General features: G+C 38.6%; 1 protein-coding gene across 16 annotated transcripts in view; it reads left to right on the top strand.

The window, feature by feature from the left end:
- The window catches only part of SOX6 (SRY-box transcription factor 6), a 638,471-nt gene that overhangs the window by 587,804 nt on the left and 29,007 nt on the right, over positions 1–21,660 (top strand). For all 16 annotated transcript variants that reach the window (XM_063092518.1, XM_063092517.1, XM_063092516.1 and 13 more), the window contains one exon: positions 3,759–3,867. In XM_063092518.1, the coding sequence (XP_062948588.1) occupies positions 3,759–3,867 (109 nt within the window). The remainder of the gene's footprint in view (positions 1–3,758; positions 3,868–21,660) is intronic.

Genomic DNA, 21,660 nt, shown 5'->3' with positions numbered 1-21,660 from the left:
TAATAAAAATGTCATTAATTTACCACGGATCTTGGATGCAGTGGTTGTAAAGTTATATTAATAAACAGAATATTTTTTACAACAAAAAGCATTGTTACGTGGGAACGTATAAATAACACACATAAATTTAAGAGCAATTTTACTGTTAGTACACACATTATTATGGAATAGCCAATAAGTGTATAAAACATAGTATATAAAATTTTATTAAAATATACTGTGCACATCAAAAATTCAGCTTTTATCTAAGTGCAAAGAAAAGCCATTATTGTGTGCTTACTGTTTCATTGCTGTTCTTTCCCCAGATCACAATTTTACATTTGTTGCCAGTAAGAGGAAGTTGATTTTTTTTTCCTAGATGAAAACAAACCTCTGTTCTTTTAGTTACCCCAAATCCATTCTCTGTCCTCACTGATGCAAAGACAAAATTGATTAATCTTGCCATGGTAGGGAGGGGAAAGTTGCTAATTTAATGCAAAGTTAAAAATAATGCCTGAGGAGTTGAATGGTTTGTTCAGTGACTCTGGAAATAAAGGATAATAATGCAGCAGTCTATCTGTCATCAGTGAGGCTGCCCCATCATTGACTCTGATAATATGTGAAGATGATGGATGTTACTGTCTTGTGGCTTGTAACATTTAACATTCATCAGCTCTCACTAGAGGGGGCTTTATCATTTAAATATCTTTATTTAATATGCAACATCTACCTCATACATCATAATTTCAAAGCACTTAGAGAGCCAACAGTCCTACAACACAGTGGAGCCGACTTTAATTTTTTTCAATAACTTTTATGTTGCCTGCATGTTTGTGACTGACAATGCATAAGTAAGTGTCTGATCACATTGCTGCATGTAAAATGCACATTTCACTGTCAACATGAAGACTATGGAATTTTCCAAAGGGGTTGGTATTATATTAGCATTGAGGTATTTTGTTTATATTTCCAAAATTTCTTACTTAGGAGCTACGTACATTGTGAGAGCTGGCTCAAGTGTGTGGGGAAATTTGGACTTAAGAACTTGCCACCTACAGTCTGTATTCCTTCTATATAGGAGCATAACCATTGGCACTTAATGGCCAGAAGTTTAATCTTCTCGGGACTAAAATATCTTTGTACTTTTCTCTGTGCCTATGTTCACATCCTGTATTTACTAGGCTTGTGTTCAATCTCACTGGTAAAATCTTTGCTTAGCTCAGCTGCCTGGATCAACCTTGTAGACATCAGGCCCTCTTATCTTATGGTTATGTGGCTGGCAAATAAATATTCTGAGCTATTCTTTGAAGAAAAGAAGGAAATCTTCTGGGAGGCTAGGTGGAAATTTATATGAAAGGGCATGGCTTTGCAGTGTCCTTCTTTAATCTCAAACACAAGTGCTTAATGTTACCAAATTTAAAATGCAACCCACTGCCCAAAACAATTTTTATCATTGATTTATTTTCTGCCTATTTAACAAGTGTTTCATGAGATATTCTTCCTTGACTTGTACTCTGTCAAAATATTGATATTTTATAGGGAAAGTATCACTGCAGAAGAATTTTTTTTTCAATGAAGTCAGAAAAATGTATGACTTCAAAGACACTGTGAATGTGTTGTTGAGTATTCTGAATGTTTTTTGTTATGATTAAAAACAAGATGATACTACTGAATTGTGAGTGCATTTCATTTTTTTATAAAAGAAAAGATATTATCATCATGTAAGCTTTGTTGTCTTAGGATTTTACAAACCATGGCATGTAATTTTCCCTCTTTTCCTTCCTTGTCAAAATATTGATATTCTTTCAGGAACTTTATTTTTTTTTACTGAGAATACTTTCTGGTAAAATCAAAGAGAATGAATGACTAGAAAGATACTTGAAATATGCATATTGATAGGTATCACGGTCTGTTGATTTTCAGAGAAAGCTGTTTTTCCCCCCATGAAAATACAGTTAAAGGTTGTTCTTCCAAGACGATTGCAGGTGTCACATCAAAACTCCTTTTGCATTTAACATAGCAAAAGCATTCACATGCAAATATTTGAAATGCGAAACAATGTGATAAAACAAAGGTTGAATATTCTGCTTTCCCTGGTACTACTCATCTTCACTTTAATTCTTTTTCTTTACATCATGACAACCAAAAGTGCTACTCAAAAATAGAAATTGGCTGATTAAAAGCAGCTGTCCTTCCCCCTACAATGTGCGAAACTCCCACATGGCTTGTGGTTGCTTTTTGTTTTGTCCTGCATCTGGGTTAATTTGTTCTTGTGCAGCAGTGTTTTCACATAAGAAGATATTAGGGAACTATACTTAATTTGGTTTTTATTTTCATTCTGTTTTTTATAAGTGTCATATTTCAGAGGTTTTTCTACATACTGCTATTGAAAGTAGTTAGCATTACCCAGTTGGAGAAATTCATGATTATAATTTTTGTTTCAAATCTTTCTTCATAAAAATGGTGCTAGATTAAAGCAAGGTTTACGCTGTGTTTTCTTCCAACACAGATTTCAACATATTCCATGGTGAAGGGGAGCTAGAAGACTTCCTGCACGATTTGATTGATGGGAATTAATTATAGAAATATAATGATATTCAAAAATAATCATATTAGAAAGCACAAATGAAGTGAGATTGTACAAATGAGGCACAACCTCTATCAAGTAATTGTATGTTTGCTCTTTAAGAATATTTCCAAGTTTCTAAACATCTTACAGAAGAGAACACTCAGTGTCTCCATCTAATGCTGAACATGCTCAGTACAGAACTAGGTCATTGAACAATAGACTGAACAGCAATCAGCACTCTACTGCTGCATAATGCATTAAGTATAACATGCAGAAATCATTCCTGGAGCTGGAAGCTGCTATTTCATGTCTGTAAATTCAAGCTGACATGACATTTAATATTGTTTCATAGTAATGAACAACAAGGTTTCATTCATTCATAAGCACCACACAAAGCCAAGTTTGAGTCTGGAGAGTAGCAAGGAGGTGAGGGGGGACACGCACTGTATTTCTGCAGACAAGAACACCGTATTAATGATGGTCAATGAGCCCTCTGCTACTTATCCAGAAAGCTGCAGAGAGAGCATTCACTGCAATGCTTCAGATTCCTGCTCCTAGAAGAACTGGGAAACAGCAAAATATCTTTGGGTTTCCCTCCTAACGTGGCAGGTGTATTTAACTTGACTGTCTCGATTGCTGGCTAGCAGTGATGTCCTCCTTTTGAGTTCCCAGGAAGTCACAATCGAAATTCCTAGGCAAAATAATGGTATCAATGTCATCATCTAGTCTTTCTGCTTTGAAATATTTGTTTTTGAAATCCTCCTACATAAAATTCTGATTTGTATTTCTCCAGGAATACCAATACAAACTATAATCTCTAAATGGGAAAATTTCTCTCCCATTAAATTTAGCAGTATGTTTTAATAAGAACTGCTCTTTCAGGTTTTTGCTCTTTTGGCTCAACCCTCTCTATTGCATTCCTTTTAGAATACTGGAACAAATCCAACAAAGAGAAGATGTGCAGAGCAGCTCTGGCACGTTCCCTGTCACAGTTTCCTTGCCTTACAGGAACTATGGTCCAGATGCTGTTAGCACTGGCAGTGTGACCACCAGGCTTTAACAGAATCTTCCTGAAAGATTTTTAGAGCCCAAGTTGGTCAGAATTGATGTTCATAAATCCAAGTTTTGCCCATTAAGCAAGATAGAAACTGGAAGGAAAAAGTGGCTGCTTTGGAAACTAGAATAAGCCTCTGATTATTCTTTCCTCTAGGAAAGAACACGCTTTGAGAATTTGGGGCCTCAGTTAACAGGGAAGTCAAGTGAAGATGGAAAGCTGGGTCCGGGTGTCATCGACCTTACTCGGCCAGAAGATGCAGAGGGTGAGTAGCTTTTCCATAGCTCTTTTCTGCTGCTCCACGTGTTTCTAAAGTCTGTCTGAGTTAGATGTAGGATCTTTATGGTCTTTCTTGGGAATTCCCAGCTAGATTTTCTCGGCAAAGCACAAAAAATGTTAGTCTTTATTATATATTGTAGTTGAGGACTTTGAGAAGCAGCTAGATTCTATATACTGAACAAATAGCAACTACTACTTCATACCAACTACTTCAAGGTACCATTTTAAACTTTTCAATAAAAGGAACCTCTGCATTCTGATGAACAAGAGAATTCTGTTTCATCTACTTCACTGCATTCTTGTTTTGAAAAACAAAAATACAAAGAAGGACTTTTTAAAAAAAATTCCAAATCAGATGATTCCCAGGTATAATCTAACCATTTTGAGAATGAAATGATGGTTTGCATAAATATAACAATGACTTGGGGAAGGCCCAGCCTGTGTCTGGGCACTAACCATTACTGAAGTCTTTTGAAAGTTTGGGTGGAAAGACCAGCCGTACTGTCAGAATGTTTACACATGGCACTATCAATACCTATCTACTTCTCCTCCCTTTTTGTTTGTTTGTTTTAAATGCACAAGCAGCACATCAGCAGAAATTGTTCCCCAGAGGCTGGGTACAATTTATGAGTTAGGTCAGCACTTCTGTAGTAATGTTGCCTGGTTATTTACTGTGTCATCACAGAGTAGGGACTCGTTTTCCCGTTAGCTGTTCATTTGGCAGAATCTGTCCCACCAGTCAGGGAAGATTAATTCCTTCTCTTCAGAGTAACATGATACTTCACCCATCTCAGGTCCCAGCTAAAGTCTTTCTTTAGCTTGAGGGGAAGAATCTTACTAGTATCCCTTTTTCCTGGCAGGATTTCTTCCAGGACCCTAATCCCTTGAAAACACATGACATTTCATCGCAGCATCTGAATTGGGCATGGCTTCTAGTGATAGCTTGGGGCCATCCCAGGCAGTTCAGAAATCCTTAGCATGAGCACTCAGAGATGGGTAGTGTCAGACATTAGGTATCACTTCAGAGAGTTTCCAGAAGATAGATTTTTCATATCAGTAAGAGATTCTAATGTTTGATGATAGTCCTGGGAAAAAGGTATTAAAATAAATTCTGATTGGTATGTGCATTTGTGTATGTTTGTGTGTATGTCAGAGAGAGAGAGAGAGAGAGAGAGAGAGAGAGAGATGGGAGGGATAAAGAGGACTCAAAACCAGAAATATACTTGCTGTCTTCCTTGAAGAATGTGTACTAAGAGCACATGGACATTTTCACAGGCACTTAGAAGTGCAGGTTTTCCATTGGTTAGGGTTGAGTTTCCTCTGTGTAGGGAGCCAGGGAGTACAAATGATGGCACTTGCACAGTTAACCATCTGACTGTAACACAGAGATTGTGGCTGGCTTAAAAGTCTGTGTGGAAGTGCTTCGAGTCTGGCCCATCTCAATTTTTTTTAAAGATTGTACTATAGAGTACCTAAATCTTTGGCCGTACATAATAAGATAATTTTTTTTAATCACTCTGGAGTATTCAGTTTGTTCATTTGTCCATAGAGTAGAAGTTACAGAGCTGTATTAGCTCACCCTTGCTCTAACAGTCTTTTCTTAATTTGTCATTTGCTCTTTTTCAGTTGGTTTCTTAACTGTATATTGGGCATAAATATAGCCAGTTGCCTCTCAGTAATGCTGATAATCTAGTTGATGATATCATGTGCTTGATAAGTTAAAAATCATGATCAGAGTTATTAATCACTATAAAAAGAAAAAATTAAAAACAACTATACAGAAACATATTATACATAAATATCTTTGGAAATTCCATTCAATACGCAGATTGTGTAGATTCAAACCAATTTTCCTGGTTACTTTTTTTTTTTTTTAAGCAGTCATTTATCAAGCACTTATATGCCAGAGAATGTGTTAAACTTTTTATACACATTTTCTCAATCCTTACATATTCTGTAAAGAAGGTATTATTATTTCTTCCATTTAACAGGTGAGAAAATTGAGGCCAAGAGTAATTAAGTAACTTGCTATAAGCCACATAGCTAGTGAAGATGGAGCTGAGGTTTGACCTCAGGCAGCCTGCCATACTGCACTCCCTATAGGTGCAGATGAGTATGTGGTGCATTTGTTTTTCTGAGCCAACTCCTTGTGACCTTCCTCAGTATGGCCCATTTCCTCTCCCCTAAATATAGCAAGTCATGCCATATACCAGCTCTCATGTTACTCTGTCACACATAGCAGCAATGCCTGATGAGTGTAACAGGAGAGGGGCTGTAGTGGCCCAGAAGCTTAAGGAGCGTGTGAAAACCTCCCTTCAGAAGCTTGCCCAGAGTTGCCATTGAGACCTCATGTGCTTTTGGGGGACTGTGAGTTCATGAATGGAGTCAAGTTACCTGCTCTAATACTGACAGAAGTGCAATGCCTTTGTGAGGACTGCTGGGATGGATGGGTAGCAGCCTTCTGCTGACTTCAGGATATTTCCTGGCATCTGTTCAAGTGTGAGCTGATTGCAAAGGCTGCTGGAGTTACAGTTCATATTAAAGTTGCAGGAGATAACAGGCACACATAATACTCTCTCTACTTTGCTCCTTCTTATTTCCCTTAACAGGAAAATTAACAACGGACTAAAGTATCAGAATAACTAAACTATTTATTTGCTCCTTCATTCAGTCCGTGGTCCAAAAAACACAAACAACTAACATTTCTTGAGTGCCTGCAGTGTGCAAGTCCCTGAACTAGACCCTGGATAAATCATGGGAAGCAAAACAGAGATGCAGAGACTTCCCTGACCTCTTAGAGCTTATGGTCTAGTGAAGGAGGACAGAAGATTAAAAGTGAAATATGTACATACATACATAACTATCATTGAGAAAGTGCTGAGGAGATCAGGACTTCTTTGTGCTCTACAGATAATTCAGAAGGAGAGCTACTCAGGGAAACTGAGTTGACAGGTGAGTTCTGTGCCTCTAGCCCAGGATGACCTCTTCTTCAGTCCAGACATGATCATCTCCAGCTTTCCTCTGGCTTTGGAACAGCAATTTTAAGGGGCTATGCCCTCCCTCCACCTCCACCCCATCCTCCTGTGGGGCTTAGGAAGTGACTAAAGTAAGTCAGCGCAGAAGATGAGGCCCTGTTCCAGCCAGGCTTCTCAGGAAAATGTCTGCCAGCCATGAAAATGACAGTATCACTTAGTAAGCAACTTGTAGACCTGTTTTATAGCCCTGGGCATGGAGGCAGTGAGGAAAAGGTCACCAAAAGAGGCAGCTGTGCATGTGTATTAACCACTCATCAAAATCAAATGACAAAACCATAAGCAAGGAAAACAGAAATTAAAAATATAAAAGGCAAATGCCTTCAAAATTTTATTTTTAAAGTCCAGCTGTTATTTGGCTTGAATGTGACAAGACAGCATTTCTTGTTCACCATGATATTTATAAAACTACAAATTCATTGGTGCTGGAGACTTAGGAAACATGTTTAAGGTCTTGTTATACTTTGAAGCAGTTGAAAACTTAACATGTATTGAGTACACAAAATTTTTTAGCTCCTATGTAGGACATGTAAGGAAAAGAGGACTCAGTTGAGTCTTGTCACCGTGTTACCATCATTAAAAATGATGAACAGCTGTTGAACTTCTTATGGCCTTTTCACATGGTATTTCCCCTTTCCTTGTTCTGCTTAAGCAAGAATGCAATTCTTATCCCAACTCTCCTAATTTCAAGGTTGCATAGTACAGTAGTAGAAAGGGCTCTGGCCTGATTATTGGGAGATTTGAATTAAAGTTCCTTTGCTAAATGACTGAAAACAAGTGATTGATGCCTCTGGGCTTGTTTCTTTACCTTTTAAAAGAGCCATGTTGGATTTGACTCTCTCTAAGGTTCCTTCCAAATTCATGATTGGTATTAGGATCTTCATAAAACACCGAGTGTATTTCTTATAAGAAAGATGATCTATTTCCACAACAGGTTCCATTTAGTTTATCTGGCAAAATAAAAGAGAAGCACAATAGCTTAGAGAATATATTTGTGCTACTTGCTGAACTGAGTTTTTGTGTACCTTGAGCTTTTTTTTTTTTTTTTTTTTTTTTTTTTTTTTTTTTTTTTTTTAATTTTATTTTGTCGATATACATTGTAGCTGATTAATGCTCCCCATCACCAAAACCTCCCTCCCTTCTCCCTCCCCCCCCCCAACAATGTCCTTTCTGTTTGTTTGTTGTATCAACTTCAAATAATTGTGGTTGTTATATCTTCTTCCTCCCCGCCCCCCGGTTTGTGTGTGTATGTGTGTATGTGTGTGTGTGAATTTATATATTAATTTTTAGCTCCCTCCAATAAGTGAGAACATGTGGTATTTCTCTTTCTGTGCCTGACTTGTTTCACTTAATATAATTCTCTCAAGGTCCATCCATGTTGTTGCAAATGGCAGTATTTCATTCGTTTTTATAGCTGAGTAGTATTCCATTGTGTAGATGTACCACATTTTCCGTATCCACTCATCTGATGATGGGCATTTGGGCTGGTTCCAACTCTTGGCTATTGTAAAGAGTGCTGCGATGAACATTGGGGAACAGGTATACCTTCGACTTGATGATTTCCATTCCTCTGGGTATATTCCCAACAGTGGGATGGCTGGGTCGTATGGTAGATCTATTTGCAATTGTTTAAGGAACCTCCATACCATTTTCCATAGAGGCTGCACCATTTTGCAGTCCCACCAACAATGTATGAGAGTTCCTTTTTCTCCGCAGCCTCGCCAGCATTTATCATTCATAGTCTTTTGGATTTTAGCCATCCTAACTGGGGTTAGATGGTATCTCAATGTGGTTTTGATTTGCATTTCCCGGATGCTGAGTGATGTTGAGCATTTTTTCATATGTCTGTTGGCCATTTGTATATCTTCCTTAGAGAAATGCCTACTTAGCTCTTTTGCCCATTTTTTAATTGGGTTGCTTGTTTTCTTCTTGTAAAGTTGTTTGAGTTCCTTATATATTCTGGATATTAATCCTTTGTCAGATGTATATTTTGCAAATATTTTCTCCCACTCTGTTGGTTGTCTTTTAACTCTTTTAATTGTTTCTTTTGCTGTGCAGAAGCTTTTTAGTTTGATATAATCCCATTTGTTTATTTTTCCTTTGGTTGCCCGTGCTTTTGGGGTCGTATTCATGAAGTCTGTGCCCAGTCCTATTTCCTGAAGTGTTTCCCCTATGTTTTCTTTAAGAAGTTTTATTGTCTCAGGGTGTATATTTAAATCCTTAATCCATTTTGAGTTGATTTTAGTATACGGTGAGAGGTATGGATCTAGTTTCATTCTCCTGCATATCGATATCCAGTTATCCCAGCACCACTTGCTGAAGAGGCAGTCCCTTCCCCAGTGAATAGGTTTGGTGCCTTTGTCAAAGATCAGATGGCAGTAAGTGTGTGGGTTGATTTCTGGATTCTCTATTCTATTCCATTGGTCAGTGTGTCTGTTTTTATGCCAGTACCATACTGTTTTGGTTATTATAGCTTTGTAGTATAGCTTAAAGTCAGGTAGTGTTATGCCTCCAGCTTTATTTTTTTTGCTGAGCATTGCTTTGGCTATTCGTGGTCTTTTATTGTTCCATATAAATGTCTGGATAGTTTTTTCCATTTCTGAGAAAAATGTCTTTGGAATTTTGATGGGGATTGCATTGAATTTGTATATCACTTTGGGTAGTATGGACATTTTCACTATGTTGATTCTTCCAATCCAAGAGCATGGGATATCTTTCCATCTTCTTGTATCCTCTCTAATTTCTCTCAGCAGTGTTTTGTAGTTCTCATTATAGAGATTTTTCACCTCCTTGGTTAACTCAATTCCTAAGTATTTTATTTTTTTGGTGGCTATTGTAAATGGGCAGGCTTTCTTGATTTCTCCTTCTGCATGTTCACTATTGGAGAAAAGAAATGCTACTGATTTTTGTGTGTTGATTTTGTATCCTGCTACTGTGCTGAAATCATTTATCAATTCCAAGAGTTTGTTTGTAGAGGTTTTAGGCTGTTCGATATATAGGATCATGTCATCTGCAAACAGGGACAGTTTGACTTCATCTTTTCCAATCTGGATGCCCTTTATTTCCTTCTCTTCTCTGATTGCTCTGGCTAGTACTTCCAACACTATGTTGAATAGGAGTGGTGAGAGTGGGCATCCTTGTCTAGTGCCTGTTCTTAAAGGAAAAGCTTTCAGCTTTTCCCCATTCAGGATGATATTGGCAGTGGGTTTGTCATATATGGCTTTAATTATGTTGAGATACTTTCCCTCTATACCTAACTTATAGAGGGTCTTTGTCATGAATGAGTGCTGAACTTTATCAAATGCTTTTTCAGCATCTATAGAGATGATCATATGGTCCTTGTGTTTGAGTTTATTAATATGGTGTATCACATTTATTGATTTGCGTATGTTGAACCAACCTTGCATCCCTGGGATGAATCCCACTTGATCGTGATGAATAATTTTTCGTATGTGTTGCTGTATTCTGTTTGCTAGTATTTTAGTGAGGATTTTTGCATCTATATTCATCAAGGATATCGGCCTGTAATTTTCTTTTTTGGTTATATCTTTACCTGGTTTTGGTATCAGGATGATGTTTGCTTCATAGAATGAGTTTGGGAGATTTGCGTCCGTTTCAATCTTTTGGAATAGTTTGTAAAGAATCGGTGTCAATTCCTCTTTGAATGTTTGGTAAAATTCTGCTGTGAATCCATCTGGTCCTGGGCTTTTCTTTGTTGGGAGCCTTCTGATAACAGCTTCAATCTCCTTTATTGTTATTGGTCTGTTCAGATTTTCTACGTCTTCACGGTTCAGTTTTGGGAGCTTGTGTGTGTCCAGAAATTTATCCATTTCCTCCAGATTTTCAAATTTGTTGGCGTACAGTTGTTTATAGTAGTCTCGAATGATTCCTTGTATTTCAGATGAATCAGTTGTAATTTCGCCTTTAGACAGATCATCTAGGCAAAGAATCAGTAGAGAAACACAAGATCTAAACAAGACTCTAGACCAATTGGAATTGGCAGATATCTACAGAACATTCCACCCAACAACCTCAGAATATTCATTCTTCTCATCAGCACATGGATCATTCTCCAGGATAGATCACATATTAGGTCACAAATCAAGTCTCAGTAAATTCAAAAAAATTGGAATTATCCCATGTATCTTCTCAGACCACAATGGATTAAAACTAGAAATTAATAACAAACAAAACTCTGGAAACTATACAAACACATGGAAATTAAACAGCATTCTACTTAATGACATATGGGTCCAAGAAGAAATCAAGCAGGAAATCAAAAAGTTTATTGAAACTAATGAAAACAATGATACATCATACCAAAACCTGTGGGATACTGCAAAAGCAGTATTGAGGGGAAAATTTATTGCATTAAATGCTCACTTCAGAAGAATGGAAAGATGGCAAGTGAACAACCTAACACTTCACCTTAAAGAACTAGAAAAACAAGAACAATCCAATCCTAAAGTTAGCAGACGGAAAGAAATCATTAAGATCAGAGCAGAACTGAATGAAATTGAAAACCAAAAAACAATTCAAAAGATCAACGAATCAAAAAGTTGGTTTTTTGAAAAGATAAATAAAATTGACAAACCATTAGCATGGCTAACAAAAAAAAGAAGAGAGAAGACTCAAATAACAAAAATTAGAAATGAAAAAGGCGAAATTACCTTGAGCTTTTTAAAAATTCTTATTATTATTGAGAGGATATCTTCAGTAGTATTTCTCAATTGCCTGTCACAGTCAGGCCTCCTTCTCTTTTCCTCTGCTCTTCTTTTCTTGCTCTAGCAGCAATAGCAGTGACTTGGCTTTTTAAAATATATTCTTTTCATTCTGTTTCTTTTCTCTCTTACACCTTGGGTTTCTGAAGGGATACTTTTCTTTTTTTCTGTTTTGCAGTATGGTTTGGGTAAGAAAACATTCTTCTAATGCCTTTTTACATTTTAACATTCAATTATCGTGTCCCAGCCTCAGCAGGAGGCTGCACCTCATTTTGATGTGGGGAATGGTAGAATACAAGCCTACCACTTAGGGATTAGCTCTGAAGGGAATTATCTTTGGCCAGACTTTTGGACCTTGGATTAGAACTGGAATGATGTGCTGTTCTCCATGTATTAAAACCTGGTATTGATTTGAATGGAAATGCATATGTGCACCCACAATACCCACTTTTAGGACTCTTGCTCTCAGCTTTGTTTAGAAGCCTTTTATAGATTTATACTGAATTTGTAAATTGGATCGCAGCTAAGATGACCTTACCTTTCTGAAAGCATTTTTTTTTTTTTTTTTGGAACCTCCGATTATTTCTAAGTTTTGTATCTTAGGATAGTTATTTTTGTCAGCTTAAGCTTTCTGTTTATGGACAAATAGCAGAGATTGCAGTGTTTTCTCTTTTTCCATCAAAATGCAGCAGTTGATATGAGTGTCCTCTTAAGAATCCTGCTCATCCTTTGATCCAAAGGTTTCTTGGAAACCTTTGAAGCTTTTCTCATTCCCCTTGCCCTCCCTCGATCCTTACTCCTGGTGGAAAAGGAAGATTGACTCTGTTGATACATGACTCATTCAAGGCAGCAGAGGCAAACTGTAGCCTAATCTGGGGTGGGATTTAAATGCTGTAACAACTGATTATACTTTGGAATGTAAAGGTCATTAGTTCAAACCCACCAGAATACAGTGCTTTATATTGCCACACTTAGATTCTCAGATTTGGAATAAAGGAGAGAGGCCATTAAATCTATAATTCTGGCCAAGAAATCTCTTCTCATATCCCTAATAAGTGGTCATTTCACTTCTGTAAAAATGCCTCTAATAGGCTAATGACAGAAATCTGACTACTTCTTGAGAAGCTCATTCTAGTTCTATTCTTTGTTAACAGTTTATAGCCAAAATTTTTCTGCTTCCTTATAACTTCTACGCATTAGTTCTAGTCTGATTTTTGAACTCCAACAGAATAAAACATCATTTCTTCATATGATTCTCCTTCAGGTATTTACTCAAGAACGAGAAGACTTAAATTCTAGTTGTTCCTTCCTAGGCAAGTCATATTCTTTCCCTAAAGTTTCTAATCTGTAAATGAGGAAGTTGGTCTATTTGGTTTCTGGTTGACAGTTTTTTAAACTCTTTAATTTTACTGCCACATACTTGAAATCATTCACCTTTGAGACAACTAGAATGTAACAAGTATCAATTAGGGACCACACAGTCTTCTAAATAAATGCAATTATTGTAGAAATATACCAGAGATGACATTCCTTTGCATAAGAAGGTATCCAACTAGAGCACATACCAGAAATAAAATATGAGGAATTATACATACAAAAAGAAAACACCCAGGTAAGTCAGAGGGAGCATTAACCAGAAATGAGCTATGGGTTTATGGGTCTGTCCTTTTATAGCTGCCTAAAACAGTGTGTCCAGCCATCTCAGAGAAATGCATAGGAAAAGGAGTCTCTCTGGAAAGGAGTCTCATCCTGGCCAGGGTTTGAGGCCAGGATTGGAGCGAGGGAGGCCCAAGACGTGGTGAAGATGAGTAACAGCCACACAGGCTGGGAGATAAGCAGAGTTCATGAAGCCCTTGGCTCTGGACTAACTCTGTTGTATGAGTATCACAAAAATGTATTTTACTGTGGATATAAACAGTTTTAGAGGATCCTGTGCACCAGTTTATATCAGCACTATATATAAAGTGCAGCTCTCTTAAACAAGCAAATAAACTTCTCTTAAAGAAATATATTTGCTGTGTCTTAAAAGCTCCCAAATAACTTTTAATGTCGGTAGAAAACAATTTCCATTGAACCCTCCAAGTGATGGATAGTCTTGATGGGGCAAGAGAGTGAAATGTCAAGATTCTTGTATAACTCCATCCCCTAATATTCCATAAAGGAAACTCAACCTGCTTCTCATAGTTGCTTAAGCTAGAAAGCCCAATCAAAAACCCAGCCTCCCTCTAGTGAGAAATCTAGCCCTGTCCAATAGCTGGTTTCTCATTGGGCTGGCTGTCTTTGCCAAAGAAGTGTCAGCGGCAGTGTATATAATCATCACGAAAAACTATCTACTTTTCTGACTGAATATTCTACCCTGGGGAAGAAATGCCTGTCTGTGCCATTCCTGAATCAAACAGAAGTACTTCCTGAAATTGCTACAGCAACTGAGTAACAAAAGATTAATACCATCTATCACAAATTATGCCGCAGACAAGAATGGCTAGCATATGTTCCCAATGGGACAGCAAAATCAGTTCTTGCTTCCTCAGCAGTATATATGTCTGCTTCATATCAACCGAAATTTTAGAATAAGCCCTGGCTGATCGAGGTCTACCTGCTATGGACTGACTGTGTAGCTTTTGAGGTGTGGACCTTGTCTAGGTTCCTGTCCCAGAATCCTCCTCTCCTGGTGGCAAGAGCCGCTTGACTTTCCATCTGCAGGCTGCAGAATTCAGCCTAACTTTAGGCTAGCGGGATTTAAAGAGCATCAGGCTAATTCTGAATGCTCTTTAAATTCTCTCTCTTTAAGGTCAGGATTGGGTTTGAGAATCAACCTTTTTGCCTAACTGGCCCTTTCTTTATCTTCAAGTTCTGGTAACGGTGTCTCTCACTTGTTCCAAAAAGTTTGTACCCACCGTCTGTCCCCCATTTTGTTACTGGCTTCCTATCTTTTTTTCTTTAACCAAGATATTCTTATATTTGAATATCTCCTTCTAGATTCCTTCTGGATTCCTCGTCCAGGTCCTGTTACTCTGCTTGTTTATCACCGTTTGCTTGCACCCACTATCTGCTATCTATTTTCATACTCTTTAGAGATGGTTCTCTATAGATGGAACCTCCAGTGCCAGGAGCCAGATCTTTCTGACAAGGATTTGTCTCTACTCAGGACCTCCCAATCTTCAGTTTTACTCACATATTCAAACAAATTATAATTTCCCAGTAATCTCTTATATACACAGCACTGCCGTGGGCATGGAGGAAAGATTTTTTTTTAAAAGATAGACTACATTATATTCTCCAAGCACTAGTAATGTAGTTGGGATTACAAGGTTAGCATGCATAGAAAGCAAAACAACCTAAAGTTTCTTGTGTTCAAGTCCATCATTAGAGAAACAGAAAAGTGCTCGTTAGAGGAGGAAGTTGCAGTGCTTTGTGGATAGCAGTGATTCCAGAAGGTCTGATAGAAGTACAGTTGGAGATAGCCTAGGTTTGGATAAGCAAAGAGAAGGGGAAGAGCTTTCAGTTGAGGGAGTAATCCAAGCAGACACAGAGACAGTAAAGCAGACCGACATTCATAAGGAACCTCCAGGAGGGAAGAATTATTTCCTCATCTTCGTGTTCTCCACCAAGCTCACCACAAAGCCTTCCATGTACTTGCACTCAATAAATAGTCGTTGAATTGAATACGTAATAGAAATAGCTGGGTTCCATACTGTGGAGGGCCTTGAATGCCAGGCTTAGGAATTTTGACTTTGCCACCAAATAAACAAGGATTAACGTTTAATTGCTCAAGATTGATTTAGATTACAGAGGTTAAGAATAATGGAAAAACTGCAGTTAGGGTGGTCTTGGAGATCTGTTAATCTCTTATTCCTCTGCTTTCTTTAATAACCTTTCAGAGGGATGTTAAACTGGGTGTTTTTCCTTTCCATTTTTGTATTGCCATAACAAAATCCAAGAGACTGGGTAATTCATAAAGAAAAAAGGTTTATTTGGCTCATGATTCTGGAACAGGTGCTTCTGGTGTGGGCCACAGGCTGCTTCTACTAATGGCAGAAAGTGGCAGGCAGCCAGTGGGTACAAGCAGATCACATAGTGAGAGGAAGCAAGAGAGAGAGGGGAAGTGTCAGGGTCTTTTAAACAACAAGCTCTCATGGGAACTAATAGAGCGAGAACTCACTCACTACCCCCATTCCCCAGGGAGAGCATTAATCCATTCATGAGGGATCCGCCCCCATGACTCAAATAGCTCCAAGCACTGCTACATTGGAGATCAAATTTCCATATAAGTTTTGGGAGGACAACACATCCAACTCTATCATCCCACTTCTGGCCCCTCAAAACTCACGTCACTCTTGTATACAAAATACAGTCATTCCATCCCAACAGTCCCCAAAGTCTTAGCTTGTTCAGCACCAACTTAAAAGTCCAAAGTCCAAAGTCTCATATGAGACCAAGAGCAAAAGTCTTTCCGGCTGTGAACTGTAAAAATCAAAAACAAATTTGTCTATTTCCAAGATACAATGGTGGAACAGATATTGGGTGCATATTCCCATTCCAAAAGGGAGGAATGGACCAGAAGAAAGGAGAAACAGGCCACAAACATGTCTGAAATCTAGCAGGGCAGACATTAAATCTTTAAGCTCCAAAATAATTCTTCTTTGACTCCAAGTCCTGCATCCTGGGCACAACAGGGCATCTGGGCGCCCAAAGCCTTGGGCAGACCAGCCACCATGGCATTGCTGGAAGCAGCCCACTGGGCTGCGCTGGGGCCTGTGGTTTTTCCAGGCTGGCATTGCACGTTGCCTGTGGCCCTGCAGTTCTGGGGTCCTGCTGGCAGCCCCACTTCCCTTGGCTCTACTAGACATTTCCCCAGTGGAGGCTCTCTGGGGGGGGGGTCTGACCCACTTTTCTGATCCATATTGCTCTAGTAGAAGGCCTTTGCAGTGGCTTCTCCACTGTGGCAGGTCTCTGCCTTGGCTCTCAGGCTTTTCCATACATCCTCTGAAATCTGAGTGGAAGCTGCCACACCTCCACTACTCTCATGTTCTCATGGCCTGCAGACTTAACACCACACGGATGTCACCAAGGTTTCCAGCCTGTGCTCTCCAGAACTGCTGCATGAACCACACTTCGCGGCACTTGAGGCAGGGCTGATCCCGACAGAGCAGCTGGGATGCAGGGAGCAGGTTCCTGAGGGTGATGGTGCCCCAGCTCTGTGCTCCAGAACAACTCAGCCTTCCTAGGTCTCAGGCTGTGTGATGAGAGGGGCACCCTTCCAGACTTCTGAAATGCCTTAAGGCCTTTCTCCCATTGTCTTGGTTATTAGCACCTCACTGCCTCATATTCATGCTAATGTCTTCAACAACCAGTCTATCTGCTGCACCCTTGCATTTTTCTCTTGAAAGGGCTCTCTCATTCTCTACCACATGGCCAGGCTACAAATTTTCCAAATCTTTACTCTCTGCTTCCCTTTTAATTATAAATTCTGGCTTTATTTCATGCCTTTGTTGCCATAGCTGAGCAGAGGCTGTTACAAGTAGCCATGAAGCTGTCTAAATGCTTTGCTGCTTAGAAATTTCTTCCACCAAACATTCTGGTTCACAACTCTTAAGTCCCACCTTCCACAAAGTCCTAGGGCATGGACACATTGCAACCAAGTTTCTTGCTGTGGTGTAGCAAGAGTGATCTTTTGTCCAATTCCTGATAAGTTTTTTCATTTCTGTCTGAGACATCATCATCGGCATAGCCATTACTGTCCACATTTCTGTCAGCATTCTGGTCACAACCATTTAACCAATCTCTAAAATGTTCCAAACTTTCTCTCATCTTTTTATCTTCTTCTGAGTCCTCCAAACTCCTCCAGCCTTTGCCCTTTACCCAGTTCCAAAGCTGCTTCCACATTTTCAGGTATCTGTATAGCAACACCCACTCCTCAGTAGCAATTTTTCTGTATTAGTCAATTTCTGTTGCTTATAACAAAATACATGGAACTGGGTAATTTGTAAGAAAACAAAATGTACTGCTTACAGTTCTGAGGCTGGGAATCCAAAGTCTGGGGAACACATCTGGTGAAGGCTTTCTTTGGTGGTGACTTCAGTGATGGCAGGGTATCATATTGCAAAATGGCACAGTAGAGAGAGACTAACCTCCTCATTCACTCTCCTTTTAAGGCCCTCCAAACCATGCCCATGACCACCATTTTTAATCCATTCAGTATGGTATGATGAGGTTTATTTAGCTTACAATTCTGGGACAGCCGCATCTGGTGTGGGCCTCAGGATGCTTCTACTCATGGAGGAAAGCTGCAGGCAGCTGGTGGGTACAGGCAGATCACATGACGAGAAGAAGCAAGAGAGGGGGGGAAATGTCAGGGTCTTCTAAACAACCAGCTCTTGCAGGAACTAATAGAACAAGAACTACCTCCACCCCTTAGGGAGACCATTAATCCATTCATGAGTGATCCGCCCCCATGATTCAAACAGCTCCCAACACTGTCACATTGGGAATCAGATTTCCACATGAGTTTTGGGCAACAACACATCCAAACTTTATCATGTAACATCATGAGAAAGCTGAGCAAGTGTTAGGTGGGTTTTCATTCAAATGATACTAAAAATAACTTCTTTACTCCTCTCTTTTGGTATATATTACACATATAAATATGATTTTCATCTCACTGCTACTGATTGATGCCTTATAGATTAATCTTGTACTTTTGTCTCTTACTTAGAACAGAAATGTTTTAAAATTATTTTTGTTCAGTGGACACTTATACCCTAGACATGATATCCCAAGTTAGGTCATGGTACCAGAAGGAAGATACTATATAAGAATGTAGGAATAGGCTATAAAAACTAACTCTGAACTAAAACTTAATATCCCAAGTCTCAGCCCTGGAGAGAAGAATTTCATAAGCAATATAATCTACCATTTTAAATTTATGCTTACTGGTTTCAGTACTTATTTTTTACTTTCATGGCAGAAAAATCACTTCATGCTGCTTCAATATAAGCTCACTTTTCTGTGGGAAGGTTGATCCGGCATGAGGACAAAATGAAACAGGATAATGGCTGCTCCATGCTGCAGAGTTACAGAGCTGTTAGTAGGGAAGAAAGAAAAACAACTTCTAAATGTCCCTGAGACTTTCTTGCTTTCTATTTATTACAGTTTCATAGTTAATAATCCTAATCCTTTGTCATTCCAGTGAGTTCTTTATAAAAAGATGATCTATAAGTTCATAAAATAATAATTTCTTCCTTTTTTCTAGCTCTGGCTGAGCAGCATGGTCTAGTTACTGTTCCCACATATGGGAACTGGGGAGATGTGAGATGGTCTTTCTCGGTTGGGCCTTACGCATATTCACTGTATTTTAGTCCATATCATAGAGACTCTTTTGAAATATATTTTAGCTGTTAAGCAGAAGAGAGGCTCCATTAAGGAGTAAACTGTACTTCTCAGGTAACTTGTGGGTTTATTTTATAACTTGAAGAACAGGATGTTGAAGACAAGACCCCAGTATGTGGAAAGTCTGCAAAGGAACAAATATGAGTTAAGCACTTTCTGTGTTTTTGGTACTGGAATAAACATTCTGCTATTTCTGTTGCCATTACTGCTGCTATTATTTCGAAAGAGAACTACTGTTTAGTGAGTGGGTACTGGGTTCCAGTCACTGTGCTCGGAATTTACATATATTCCCATTTATTCATCACAAAGATGCTGCAAAGTAGGAATTATGAGCTCTCTCTTATAGAAAGCTGAAACTACAGTTTAGAGAAGGGAAATAATTTACCCAAGGTTACTTAGCTAGGAAAAATCAGATCTGCAATTCAGATTAGATGTACAATTCAAACCCAGCTCTATCTAACTACATAGCATCTGAACCATACTGCCTCCCATTTTTCTCTAGAATGAGCTGACTGAATTGGTTGCCTTTGTTGGAGTAGCTTTTTCCTATGGTTTTCATTAAAAAGTAGAAAAGTTTAATTAGAAATAGAAACTTGTGAAAGTTGTTTTTTGTTTGTTTAACCTTTCAAACCACACAAATATTAGGCACCTTTCAAATACTTTTACTGATTCTTAGAATGATGTTTTGGTGACCCATGAGATTGGCCTGATTGCCCGACCTTTGAGCCATTTTCTTCTAATATTGTCTATTTCCATATTCCGAACCTTAAGAAAATTTAGTTTTCACTGCACCCATCATCAGCATCTTCCATTCTAATAAAAGACAGATGCCCTGGAAAAAGTGAAACAAAATGTAAAGGAGAGGCCAGTTAAATTAATTGTGTTAGGAGTTTTTAAAGCTAAATCTGGATGCCATTGAAACAACTTCGCTGACCATTTTCGAAATTCTTTTTGATGGCAGGTGTGAAACTTTGATAGTTACATTTGAGTTCCCATTGTGATTTTTCCATGTACTAACTGTGATACTTGGGCAATTTAAGCTCTCCAAACCTCAGAGTTTCCTCATGTGGAATGACGAGTGTGGGTTAGGTGATCTTTAATATCCCTCTCATGTTAAAGTTTCCCAGTTCAATGAGCATGTTTTATCCGTTTGATAATGACTCTGCTATTTAAGGAAGGTCCCATTGTATGCTTATTTGAATGCATGCATCAGTTGTATATACTCCTATTTACACATATTCTACAGCTTTAAAATAGTTTTAAAATAGATTTAATATTTCCCAAAAGCTCAGACTTGCCTTAACCTCCTTCCAAGGTTTTCCTGGAAGTGGAGAGGCTGGAATCTCAGAATTGTACAGTGCGGCAAGTAACTAAAAGAAGTAAAATTAGAATCAATTATCTCTGGGTCTCAAACTACAACTATGGGTACATTTTTTCTATAAAAAGCTTTGTTTTATAGAGAGCTCAAACAAGGCAAGACACTTAACAGAATGTAAGAAATAAAAAGGGATTTATACAAAATCTAATTTCAGAAATCTCCAGGTACAAATAGAACATATGGACATCTGAGTCTCACTCTAAAATTCTCACTGTTGAAGATGTCCTCTGTTCTCTGCTGTATCAATAAGCATTTGAGCATTTGCCTTATGCTAGCCTGTGTTCTAGACCCTGGGGATGCAGTTATGGATGAGACACAACGCAGTTGTTGCTCTTTAGGGGTTACAGTGTAGTGAAGAAGGGAGGCAAATAAAACTGGTAATTTGGATAAACTATGGGAAATGTTAAGATGGAGGTAAACATAGGGTGCCACCTGTGAGAGCCTAGAATGCTTAGTTTAACCTGGCAACCAGGTAAGACTTTCACGGAATAGCTAATCCCTGAGATGAGTCTTCAATAATGAGTGATTGCAAGATGAACAGGTAATTCCAGGAAAATGAAAGCTTGGATTCTTAGCCTGAAACAACATGGCACACAGAGAACTAGAAGTAGTCCAGTTTTATTTGTAAAATAAAAATGGTTTGAGTGGCCAGAGATGGCACCGAAGCCCTAGGTAGAGGTACAGGTTACAGAAAGCCATGTATACTGTGCTAGGAGTTTGGGCTTCATCTTGTGACCATTAGAGAGCCATTGAAGTATTTGAGTGTCCTGGTCAAAGTTACAATTGTGATGGATCACTCTGGCTGAAATTAGGAAGAAATATTTAAGTGGGAGTAAGAATATCAGCCAGGAGGCTAGTGCGTATAATAGCCCAGCAGAGACAGTGAGGGCTAAAGTAGTCAATAAGGATAGAAATGGGAGGATGGATTCAGAAGCATCTTTGTTAACTAAATCTGAGATTTGCTTTATCTTGGTTTGTACTTCTTAATTTCATGTACAGTCTATAGTAGGAACTAGGGTTGGATGAAGACAGAAGCTGCTAAGCAACATGAATTATTTAGTCTACCAGCTTTTTACCAGCCTCTGTATTCTCCAAGGGCATCTTCTTGAACCTGAGCCTGGTTCTCCTGAAACTTAAGAAGCCAAAACCTGTTATTGTCTTATTTCATCCCCAGTGGTCTCTGGTTCAAACTTAAATGATGCCTTTTTGACTGGACTCAATGTCTTCTAAGCCTTCCTCCTGTGCATACATACAGCATA

This window comes from Cynocephalus volans, chromosome 4 (genome assembly GCF_027409185.1).
Source record: "Cynocephalus volans isolate mCynVol1 chromosome 4, mCynVol1.pri, whole genome shotgun sequence".
NCBI classification, from domain to species: Eukaryota; Metazoa; Chordata; class Mammalia; order Dermoptera; family Cynocephalidae; genus Cynocephalus; species Cynocephalus volans.
The sequence above is the reverse complement of the archived record's forward strand: the minus strand, read 5'-3'. Positions and strand labels throughout refer to the sequence as shown.